This window comes from Poecilia latipinna, unplaced genomic scaffold (assembly GCF_001443285.1).
Source record: "Poecilia latipinna isolate Pla-1442-1.1 unplaced genomic scaffold, P_latipinna-1.0 Scaffold2123, whole genome shotgun sequence".
NCBI lineage: Eukaryota > Metazoa > Chordata > Actinopteri > Cyprinodontiformes > Poeciliidae > Poecilia > Poecilia latipinna.
The window spans coordinates 19,108-31,890 of NW_015114739.1; the positions used below are offsets into that span (position 1 = coordinate 19,108).

The following is a 12,783-nucleotide window of genomic DNA, read 5'->3' on the forward strand; positions in this document are numbered from 1 at the left end:
CTGCCACTGTAATGTAATGTCTCATTTTTATTTGCTTTGTTTGCTAATTGAATGTTTCCATCATGTAAAGCAGTTTGAACTGTCTTGTTTCTGAAATGTGCTTCTTAACTCAAATAAACTGTACCGTTTTAAACCCATTTAAAAACCTGGATGGGTTTTTATTGGACTATTTCCTAAATGTGCTTCCCTTTAGTCACAGAATGATGATGCAAAAACTTAAAAGGATAGCAGACCAGAATACAAGCCGTGTTCATTTCTCAGAGCAACTTCTCCTCTTGTGAGCTCATAGTGGTTTGTATGTGGTGGTAAACTGTCAGGAAACTGCAAACAGACAAGAGCCAAAACCTTTGGTGAGAGGAGAATGTTCTTCACTTGGCTTGCTTATGCAAAAACTTCGCATCGATTCAAATCCTCTTTTAGATTGTGACTGGGGCTTCTTTTCAAGACTGTGGAGTGTCATGAAATTCACTTTCTTGTGCTGGTGAATGCCAAAGAGGGAAGCAAACCGAGCAAATACACAGATCTTGATATGTGTAAGTTCAGTTGATGAACTGTTGTTTTTAAACAGTCATTACATGTCTAAGAGTTAATACAGTTATGTCGAAAATTTGTCATACCCTGGCAGGTTTTGGCTTAAAGTAGGGCTGTCAATCGATTAAAAAAATGTCATCAAATTAATCACCCTCTGGCACAGTGATTAATTGTGATTAATCACTGTGATTAATCGTGATTAATCACTGTGATTAATCACTGTACCCAACTTTGTAAGCTTGAAATATAAATATGCACGCAGTTGTGGTTCTTGCACAAATGCTGTCCTCCTTCTGGCGCACCCCAACAATTAAAATGCGAACAATTATTAATTATCAGATTTTTTATTGCATCAGAAAGCAGGTAATGTAGTCTCCCAGCACTTATTCCACTACACATGTATTCAAGTAGTACCCAAACTTGTTCAGGGTACAACTGACAGATAAGATACATTTTATTTTGTAGTTCTTTGGTGCCCTACCCATTTCTGATGACGCTCTGGGCCCATGTTGCCCATAATTGTCCATATCTGTTTCACAATTGAGACCTCTGTGCGAAAGACATCACCATCTATTTTCTTTTAAGTTAACTTAATTGGCAATATTTTTTTTTTATTGGGTAAAAGTTAATTTATTGAAATATGAAGGTGTGTCCACAATGGTTATAAAACATGAGATTTCTTGATATGAAAAATGGTATATTTACTTAGGCGTCAATCTCACCTGTGTCCCATCAAATTGGTGTCAATATATGACTTTGTCTAGTTAATAGGTGTAAGTTAAGTATTACTGTTTGAGACTCTTATTTTGAAGGATGAGAGGAAGTGGATCTTTTTATAGCTTACTGTGTTTAATGAAGACTGTTTGAAGCTGCATGAAGTTCCAAAAACATCTTTGAAGCTTCCAACACTTTTAAACTGATTATATGGTCGAATTTGTCTTTAACAAAAAAAAAAAAAAGAAGTTATTCAGAAACAATTCATAGACACTGTTAGATCACCACTACTGGCTAACAGTTTGCATTTCCTAAATCAAAAGTGATTTTATGAATCTGAACTGCACTTGCTCATCTCTAACCCAAAATCTAATATTATTCAAATGATCTTAATTAATAACTTAACAGCATAATAATTCAACAGTGCATTTTTGTTCTCACTAGAGAAAAACACAACATAAGGACTGGTGAAACCTACACTTATAGAGATTCTTTAAAACACGGTTTTCTGATTTGTGAAAGCTTTACTTTTTTTAAAGAAAACAGAAAAAAATGGAAATTCTTAATTTTCCCAAAAGTACTGCAAGAAATATTTTCACAAACCCAAAGTTGTTCATCGTTTTGTCTCATGAATGAACATATCACTTCAACCACTAGCCTCCATTTAAATAAGATGTGACATGGCAAAGGAGGGATATTACAGAAATATATTTTTAAATTCCCTATACCAAAAGGTTAACTTATCCACTTCAGAATCAGTTTTTGCCATTTTCCTCCCACCAGTTCTTCATAAATAATACAAAAACAGTGCATGCCTGTTGCAGTCATTTTGAGTTGCATATTTTACACGAATTATTAACTGTATATCCTTAAAACTTCCTTTCGTATTTTCACTAAAAACCATTTAGTTCAAGCTAAATGCCAAATTTTTAACCAAATTATGTGCTGCTTCGGTTTGGGACATGCACCCAAACCAAAATCTGTCAATTCAATCAATTTTTCTGATAAAAATGCATTTTTTTTTTTCATTTTTTGAAGTGTTTTTAGAGGTCTAACACAAAACTAAAACATTCTAAACTATGACAAAGGTCATTAATGCCTTCTGAAATCTGCTTGAGTTGACGCCCCTCCTTTGCTTCCCACTCAAAAAAAGAAAAAGAAAAAAAATCATCATGTTTGACGATTTTGTCACCTGCAGTTCAACTGTCTTTCCATTTCCAGTGTTTATAAATGAAAGCGCTTCCAGTAAACTGATAAGTGCAGGCACAAATTAAGACTCTACAACACGCAGGTTCAATGGAAATGACGGAAGTACATTTTTCATTATTAAAACCGCACGAGCCGTCGCTGAGAAACAGGATGCTGTGTGGTTAAAACAGCAACAGAAAACGTCACAGTCATGCCACAGAGACACCTGACGCAGCCCACTCACCCTGCACATATTCAAATATGTCCAAAACAAAACAAAACCAAAAAAAAAAACCTCATAAATTACAAGTCCGAAAAAAGGGGAAAAAAAGGAACAAGCCTGATTGTTTTCCCCTTTTTTCTTTCACCATTAAAAACAGGAAGATTTTCCACTTTATTTTTATGACCAGACATTGGGAAGCACCTCAAAAGAGCAGAGGCGTCTTTCGGTGTCAGACAAAATAAGAATTAGAGCAATGAGTGTGAACCATGCATCATCTTTTTACATCTTAGATGTGACACTTCACCCAGAGCCCTCCATCATTGACGTCAGTCCCAGTCATTGTTAGAGTAGTTTGCCTTGTACACCCCCTTCTGTTTTATCGCTTCTTCCACCTTACAGTCACATCAAAAAAAACGAAACGCGGTGGGAGAGAGGCTGTACAGATTGAAAAAGGCTGCCTTGTCTAACACATTTCTGGTGAATGTGATTATTATACCGATAGGAATGGATGTACTCTAAAATAACAAAAGCATCTTTTTTATTAATATTTCCTCGCATATTAAATGCAAATTTTTCTTTTAACCAGATTAAGGTTTTTGTTTGTCTTTTAAAATATTAAATATACTTTTTTTGTTTTTTTTGTGGGGTTAGGGGTGTGGCAGTTTATTGCATGATTTATTGTTGCGTAGGGGGACATAAAAGTCTTCTGGAAAGTTTTTGCAGAACATGCCAAATGCCTAGCTAATGTGGTTATGCATGTAGCCATTCAGGATGTGGGCTACTCCCAACACTTCCTTTGATTAAAGTTAGCCATAGTGCTAAGCGTTAATACAAAGTTGTGTTTTGATCATTTTATATCAAGCTCATTGTTTTTGCAGAAAGCACAGAAATCCTCGACAAAAACATCTACCAATTCTGAGAAGTAGGTGGAAAATGTGTTTTGGCATTAAAAAAAATTTCATTTTATATTATATATCTGTGTTCAAAGGCATAACCCATTGACAATTGTGACAAAGTGGCTTAAATGGTTAATATCCAGTAGATGTCCTGATCCCACCTCCCTAGAAAAATCTGTGGGCAGAATGAAAAGATGTGTGTGAGGTAGACAGCCACACACACCTGACTCATTTACTCCAGTTCAGCCATGAGGAACGGGCCAGACGTCCAGCAAGCCATAGTAAGACTCTTATGGAAGGATTCCCAAAACACTTCACCCAACTCATACCGTTAAACCGCAGCGCAACTAAGGACATGCGCGTAAATTCAGACTTTGGAGACAATATTAATAAAACTGGTGCAACGACTGCAGTTTTCTGGCCGATCTCCGAATACCAATCTTTAAAAAGTCTGACCTGCCGATTCAGATTTTGGCTGATATAGATTTTGTTCCTGGTAAATGTAGCAAGAAAGCTGCTGAGCTGGCAACAGTGGGGTGACTATTGTTAACTGGAAATGTGCGGAAATGACCTGGTGGGCGGGGCTAACAGTCAAACCTCTCTAACGGGAGAACAGAAGAGGACAGTGGATGATTTTCAGACCTTCGTTGAGATAAATAAGATCGGCTTCACAAGTAAATATCAGCCGATCACTGGCCTCCCAAAATTAAGGAAATTGGGGGAGATGTACTGGTGCACACCAAATTAATAATAATAGGAACAATAATAATAATTATTATTATTATAATTCAGGCAAGTTGCAAAAATCAACAAAATAAAAAATTTGCTAGTATTAGATTTATTTACCAAGTAAAACCAAAAGTAATGCTTTTAAAGACAAAAAAGACAAAACAGTGTCTTTGTATAGTGAATGTTTATCTGCTTTCTACTACAGAGCTAAAAAAAATATAACAAGAAATTAATAGGAAACCATCATCTCTAAAGCTCAAGAGTGTGATTTTAGACATTTTAATTTGAATACCAAGATGTTATTCAAACATTCAAAGCAGATTACATGTTCATGTGTGCACTCTGTGTTTCATTTTGTTTCTATCTTCAAACCACCCAGATAAACTTAGTAAAGTTGTTTTTTCTAAGGAGGTCTTGCAGCAGTAGAGCTGAAACCGTTAACTGGGTGGGTTAAACCGTTCATCTAGAGACATTTTACTTATTGATATCTGCAGTAGTTGGAAGTAGAATTTTTTTATTTTTTTCACTTATTTAACAGAAAAAAAAGAGTATTTAACTAAAATACTTCAGAATCTCTCTCAGCAGTTTCTTCAAACAAAATATGGGCTTATTAATAAAAATATAAAGCACATGTTCAATGCAGTTCTGGTTCTCATTCCTCTACACAGGAAACCTAAACCCAAATGAATGAAAATGACATCTGTGCCAACAGAATGAGCCCACTTATGATTTTAGAATAAATGAAAGATAAAAGTTGCAGGTCATTTCTTAAAAGCTGCTTTCAGACAAGATGATGAAACAGCAGCGCAGCAAACAGCTGAGTTGGACCTGAGACTGAGCGCTGAGGAAGAACGGGTCACCTGACAGATCAACGGGTCTTCTCTGCTAAGCCCCAAAGACGCTCTTCAAAACGCATGCTTGACAATCCGAGTTTGGCTCAACATGGTGCAGAGTTAATGAGAGGGAAGTGATGGTGGTGGTGGTGGTGGTGGTGGGGGTAGGGGGGGCAGGGTATCCTGAAATCAGGTGGTTCCTCACAAGACTGCAGCAGATCAAGAGAAAAAGGGGAAGAGAGTGGGCTAAATCTAATAAGAAACCGTCAGAAGCTGACAGCAGCGCGAGTGCGTCAATGAAGCAACCACTTCACAAAGTGGGGCTTTCCTTTGGCAGTTGAAATGTTTTCTAAAGGTTTACGACTCGGTTGCGACAATCAAAATGAATCTTTCTTGGTTCTTACTCTTAAGGGCAAAGTTCCACCGTCGTCTATTTTTATTGTTTGAAGATGTGAGACGCTGTGACTTTAAAGATACACGATGCAAAAAAAACAAGCATACAACGACTCGTCACAAGCACAAGGTTATTGTTGCATTTTAGCGGGATTTTGTTGGGGTGTTGTTGAGAAAGGAATACATCCAATGGAAAATAACACCTGAAAATAAAATACCAGGGATTACACATTATTGTTAGAATTATCATCATCATTATCAGTATTATTATTACTTTTATAGTTTATCAAAATGATCTGTTTATGGAACAAATCTGTGGAACAGTCAAATGAAACCAAAGAGAAAAGATCTATTTTTACTTTTAAGAAATAAATAAAATATAATATTCATTTTAGGTATAATGAATTGTATTGACTCAGAGTGCCGTATCATTACAAAGATAATGTCTTTTATATTATTATTATTATTATTATTGTCTTTATACCCACACTGCTTATTTTGTGCTTAAACGTGTATCCATACAGGTGGTTGCTCATGGTAAAGTAAATTGACTTGAGGGTTTTTAAGATTTTTTTTTTTCTCCAAGCTACTCCTTTTCATTTAAAACTTTGGTTTATGTTAACATGTGATATGTTCAATTTAATCTGTAAATGAAAGAAATGAAAAAAATTAAAAATAAATAAGGCAAACAATGATCGATAAGTTTTTTTTTTGCCAAAACTGGGAATGTATTAAAAAAAGTTTTGATTACTCCTCGAATAATAATTAAAAATAAAAGAATTCCAAGACTTTGCAAATAAATCTGAAAAATGTTTGTGACTGGAGATGAAGGTTCTCAATTAATTCTACAATTTACCTTACAAAAAAACAAAACAAAACAAAACAAAAAAAAAACAAATGAATGGTTTTTGTGTGGAAGACCTTGTTTGTGCAGGACATCATCCTTACCCGGATCATCTCAGCCACGTAGCTTTCAGGCCCTGTGAACTCCGTGGAGTCCTTCACCTTCACCAGGACGATGAAGAACAAGTAGTGCCACATGTTGTGCTCCACCTTGATGTGTTCTTCAAAAGTAACTGTCTTATTGTCGAACTTATCTCTCTCCAGACCTAAAAAGGAAAGAATGCAAGACCACCACCCACACACACACACACACACACACACACACACACACACCCAAAATAAACATTACACACGCTTCTTCTCAATTCTTGGGAAAAAAAGGTGTACAAATACGCCTTATTAGAGGATGACATAATTGTGCTTGTGACCTAAATGGGGGCGACTGAGAAAATAAGAGGAAACAGGGTGATGCGGGGAATGAACACGAAAAACGTCAGAGGTGACAAAGGCTTTTTTTTGTTTTTTATGTTTTCTGTTATAATAAATCCCAGTAATCCACTCGTGTTCTTGCAATCCTTTTACAAAACAAAAAAAGAAAAAAAAAAAAGAAGTCTTCACATTGTCGCCCAGCCCAAGGAGCAGGGATTATTCACTACAAAGTGTCAACAAGTGACTGTCTGGGCCAGTGACTGCAGCGTGTGTACAGTTGAACGTGGTCAAGCCTCATATGGCAACAGGAAGAAACACTCCTCCTCCACAGCAGCACCTTCCGTGACTAAACATTCATTCTGGGAAGAGGAGGCGTTGGGTATTTTTTTTTACAGAGAAAAAACAGCCCCCATTTTGCAAGCAGCCCTGATGTGAATCTGCTGCAGAGCAGTGGCACGCTCACACTCAGGGCAGACTCAGGGCAGACCACTTGCATGGCTTGTATTAATTTTGACTGAGAGCCATAAAGCTTACACCTGCCGCTCGACTAAAGCTTCATGCAACACGTCGGGTATCGATTGCAACTTTGACGTAACTGGAACTGAAAGACATCAGTTTGTTTTTTTTTTGTTGTTGTTTTGCAGCAATTACAACTTTTGCATGGCAATGATTGTAAAAAGAGACAAAATAAAAAGAGGCAGCAATAAAACCCTTAAACCACCAAAAGTAAAGTCTGGTCAGAGAACTGGCTGCAGAAACAAAAACAAGGGAAACCCAACATTTATTTTCCAATTAGACTGATTTTTTTTAAACTTAATTTACCCACCACAAATGAAACATGTCGTCTTTAGGATTTCCTCTTTCTTCTGCTTTTCGCTCCTCAAGTCGGCAAACGTATCGATGATGACACCAAAGATGAGGTTGAGGACAATGATGATGACCATAAAGAAGAAAAGCAGGTCGTAGATTACTCTGGCTGCAAACAAGGGTTCCTGAGGGAGACGGGGAAGAAAACAAGTGAAGCACCATGAGCTTTGAGCTGATTTCACTCTCAGTGGAAATATTCTGTCAGTTTTTACAATGAATTTCCATTAAATTTTAGAAAGTATGCAGAACAAAGGCCCAGGTGGTGGAAACTGAAAAAAGGAGAGTGTTGTGGGATTTTTAGGGAGGAGTTGAAACATGTTCTTGGTCAGGAGTTGCTTCCAGATGACTGGACAGCTACAGCTAATCTGATAAGGGAGACAGGTGGGAGGATAGCTGGTGTGTCATCTGGACGGAATAAAGTAGAGAAGGAGATGTGGTGGGGGAATGGAAAAGTCCAGAAGCTTATACATATACTAAAAGTAAACGTGGCAAAGGTCAAACAAAGGGCGTATGAAGATAGGTTGGACAATAAGAAGGGAGAGAATGAATTGTATCTATCTGCTGAGGTAGAGAGATAGAGATAGAAAGAAGTGCAGTAGGTGAGGGTGATTAAGGGTGGGAATGGAAACGTACTGACCAGTACTTTGATGACTGAGGAAAATGAGAGAAAATGTAGAGTAGAAGTAGATAAGATTAGTAAGGTTGACATGAGGAAAGTTTGAAGAGGATGAGGAGGGGAAAGGAAGTTGGTCCTAATGACACACTGGTGAGGTATGGAAGTGTCTAGGAGAGATGGAGGTAGAGTTTTTAACTTGGTTGTTCCACAAGATCTTGAAGAGTGAGAAGATGCCTGTGGAAAGGCGTATATATATATATATATATATATATATATATATATATATATATAAAAATATATTTTGTTAGAAACTGCTTCAAGTTTATTTTAAATTGAATGAACACAGATGGAAAAAGGTGAGGCAGAAAGTTAGATATGAAACAAAGGCATAAAAATAGAGGAAAGGAAGAAGAAAGATCATACAAGATAACACCGAGACAAGAAGTCTGCTTCTACAACTGTTGAAAGAGAGCGAAAAAAAACTGAGAACTGAGAAACCAGTGATAAATGTATGCATATACACTGCTTGGCCAAAAAAGAAAAAGAAAAAAAGTTGCGACAGAAAAAAAAAAGACTCACACTAATATTTTGTTGGACTGCCTTTAACTTTGATTATATAGCACATTTGCTGTGGCATTGCTTTGAAAAGCTTTGAAATATCACAAGATTCATTTTTATCTACTGTTGCATCCAACCACTGTGTCCCCACTGGAACGTGTATCCATAAACTACCTCTGGGTGGAATAGGATTAGGAATAAATCATGAATGAAATGAACACAGGAGACTGACAGAAGGCTCTATCTGCATGAGACTGCACCCTTAAAGCTTCATACTGCACCTATAAAATGTGCATATTTATTAAAACTGTCGCCATGTTGAGGCAGTTTTATATGAGACAGCTGATCCGTTTAAAAAATGCATAAGATAAAATCGAGGTCTTTTTTTTTATCATGGAAAAAAAAATATCTCATCTAAGTTTATCTAAGTTTGAGTTCACTCCCTCATTCTTTACGTTAGACTGAAGATCTAAGGCATTCTGTGATAGAGCACAAGCCTGTCTTCCTCCCTCATGAGATAATTTTATTGTCATTTTTGGAATGCAGGATGTTACAAGAGTCTTCACTGCGGCCGCTTTGACCTTTCAGCGGCGCGCTCAGACAGAGCTTCTTTATGCAGAGGGCAGTCCTTACAGCATTTCTGAGGAAATACACTAGTCAATGTGCTCTTAATGGGTCAGATTTATTACATGCTTTTTGAAGATGGGTAAAATTAACAGCTTGACGGTCTTGTTAGTTCATAAATGCAACTTTTAAGACCTCTCTCTTTTCTCCAATTACTTTAATTAAATTCAACTTAATTCAATCTGGCTGCGAGGCGGGAAAACGGGCAAGAATTCATGTCATGTGTGCTGTGTGCTGCCGTTTTCTGTTTGAAAAGAAAGCAATGTGACAAAAAAAAGAGCTAACAAAATACACATTTGTGCTTCCAAGTAAACCTTTATTTGATCACGATCTCATAAGCTTCCACATGATTTCTTTGTTGCCATGTTTGTTTACTCTGTACCTCTTTGGATGGCTTGCGCAGGACATCCCCAACACCTCCTCCACTCCGCAGGCCGTGACTCAGTACTGTGACAATGCACATGAGTAAGGAGTCACATGTTCGCTCCTTGTCCTCAATCACCACCGACGGCTGGACAGCAACAGCAGCTACGAAGAGAAAGAAAATGTTACGTTTTCAGATACCCGCCGTCTGCGGCTAAATGCCAAAGTTGCTCTGCTGGAGGAGAGACATTGTTTTTATCGATGAATCTCTAAAACACAGATAGGGTTACGGTCATTTTGAGCAGAGCTGAAGCCAAACTGGATTCATTAATCTGATATGTGAACAATTCTCTAGCTTTGACCCACGGATAACTGCAGATTTCTCTCAAAGTATAAGCCAAGCCAACCAAACATTACATAAGTGTGTGAAAAAGTTGCAACTGGTTTCACGATTTTGAAACAGACCAAAATGACTGCAAAGAGGATTTTATACAGTCTTTAGCGTCTTGAATGGGAGATTAGCTCAGATAGCATATTAAAAGAACATTCTTTGAATATATTCAGACCTCTCTGTCACTATTCAGTGCACCTGCACTGAAGAGTGTTGACCTACCAGCAGGTGAAAAAATGTAAAATTTCTGAGGTTACAACTGCTTCGTCCCATCACAGAAGATAAAGCTAAAGATCAGCTCATTCCAGTTAAGAGTTTCTGAGTAGACACTTTTACTCACGTCACTGTAATTAAGTACAATTTGTCTGTCTGTACTTTGTTCTTTTTGAAGAAGTTAAAAAACCTAAGCTTTTACTTTAGTATGTTTTGAGTAAAGTATTTTACTCAATTACATTTGAAATCATATCCATTGAGTAATTTTATTATAATTATTTAAATCAGGCCTGTATGCAATCATGGCACTGGGTTGATCATGTCCGCTGCTGCTTTAGCGGTGGTGTGTTGAAAAGCAGCACAATGACTGTAACCAGTAGGTGACTTGGCCGTTGCTTGGACTCTATTTTGCTTTGAGTTCAAAACTAAGCTAATCGGAACTGCTTCATGTCAGTCTTTTGTTTTATATTACATAAACATAAAGATAGATTATGCTATGTTCTTGAGCATAAAGTCACAACAGTCCTCCACTGGCTGTTTCCCCGCCCTTGTTTTTTTCTTTCCAGAGACGCATCCTGGCACAACACGTCAATGCTCTCGGTCGGTAATGTTTAAAAGATAGAAAGTAGAAAGAGTGAGAGAAGCACAGAGAAGTAAAAGAGGGAAATTCTGGAAACAGATGCAGCTAAATGAGCAAAAATCTTTAAATTTTTTCTCAAAAACAAGCTCGCGGTTAGTAAAGTCATACGACAACAATGACATGGGTAAGACAAACCACTGTCCAATCCTTTCAATGAGCTGTGTGGCGATGTGGCATATAACAACGTTGCCTAATTAATATATTTTTATGACTTGACGCTGCATAACTTTGTTGAAGTCAGAAATAATGGATCACTAATTCCGTACTTTTAGAGCTGGCTTGGTAAAGAAGCTGTGAGAACTTTAAGTATAGGATTTTCTCCAATTAGCGACAAAAACTATCCCATACTTGAACAGTGATGAAGGGTTTTGGAAGCTTAGGCGAGGTCAGGGGCCAAGCAATTTGGGGATTGGATATGGCTGACTGATCGGTTTTAAGCTGCTGAATGTGTTCATGATTGAATGGTGGTTTTTCCCATCAAGATTAGTCGCTTCCAAAGACTTATTGTTTGGAGTTGGAGGCTTTCTGTGCCATCACTGGATGGATCCTTCAATCCACTTGTACCTGATAGTTTTTAATCCTTGACCTTTTCACCTCAGGCCCGAGTATCGGCTCTTAGGCTCGTCGACCCCTCTCCCGCAGCAAGAGGGGTCCAAACCCCCCGACATTTCACCAGGTGGGCTCAGTCCGACTAAATCTCGTGATTTGTTCAGCTGTGCTGATCTTGGTGACTCAGGAAAACGCAGAGCCGTCTTAAAACAAACATACAAGCCAGAAGCAGAGTTGCACACCAACAGCCTGGAATCTCATGCATGCACCAACATGTGGCTTCAGACCTAACAGAAGCCTTGAACCTCAACATCCTCCCTCCAACATGTTCATACTTCCACTCTTCACTTTTGTCAACGTACCATCCATGACGGCTTCTGTCGAGCAGTTTTCTCCATTTTCCTTCTGGCACGCTCCACCCGAGAAGAACTCTCCAATCATGCTGGCTCCATGTTCTGCTCAGCAAAAGAACATGCAGCATTATGCACATGCACAAAGAGTCACACGCATATATATTTGCACAATGCATTGCAGAAGTACTGAGGTCCCTTAATTGTTTTTTTTTTTCTTTGTTTTTTTTTGTCATTTTGTCACATTCCAACCACAAACTGTGATATATTTTATTTTGGTTGAAGTGATAGACCTCAACTTCACAGTTCTACAAGTAGTTCTTAATGTGAAGTGATAGGAAAACGATACAAGGTGTTAAAGAAAAATCTGAATAGTGTAATGACAGGTTGGTACCAAAGTCAATCATTCATAGATCAACCTTCTGCTGCAGAAGACCTGCCACAGATTAAGATCAGGACTATGAGCAAAGCATTATAACATGCCAATGTGCGTCATTCTACACTAATACCTCGTTGCTTTGAGTGTGTATTTAGTCTTTTTTCTTCCAATATAACAAAGCCCTTAGGGGCTCTGTCAGCTGGACATTGTTTTATGCCCTAAACATTCATTAACATTCACTCTATATTTAACCTGTCTGCTGTGTTCCTTGGGCTTCGTGATGCTGCTTTGTTCTCTAACAAACATCTGAGGTTTTCACAGAACAGCTGAATTTATACTGAGATGAAATTATCTACAGATGTAATGGTCAGGTGACTTCTAAAGGCGATCCACTGGACCGGATTTCACCAGAATCAAAAGGGGGAAGTCCAACTTTTAGATTTCTTCTGAAAAA

At 37.8% G+C, this 12,783-nt stretch overlaps 1 protein-coding gene across 14 annotated transcripts in view; it reads right to left on the reverse strand.

The window, feature by feature from the left end:
* LOC106936350 (inositol 1,4,5-trisphosphate receptor type 1-like) overlaps positions 1-12,783 on the reverse strand; it is a 95,546-nt gene that overhangs the window by 11,201 nt on the left and 71,562 nt on the right. For all 14 annotated transcript variants that reach the window (XM_015017296.1, XM_015017285.1, XM_015017298.1 and 11 more), the window contains 4 exons: positions 11,963-12,055; positions 9,827-9,972; positions 7,606-7,771; positions 6,456-6,616 (listed from right to left, as the gene is read on the reverse strand). In XM_015017296.1, coding sequence (XP_014872782.1) covers positions 6,456-6,616; positions 7,606-7,771; positions 9,827-9,972; positions 11,963-12,055 — 566 coding nt within the window. The remainder of the gene's footprint in view (positions 1-6,455; positions 6,617-7,605; positions 7,772-9,826; positions 9,973-11,962; positions 12,056-12,783) is intronic.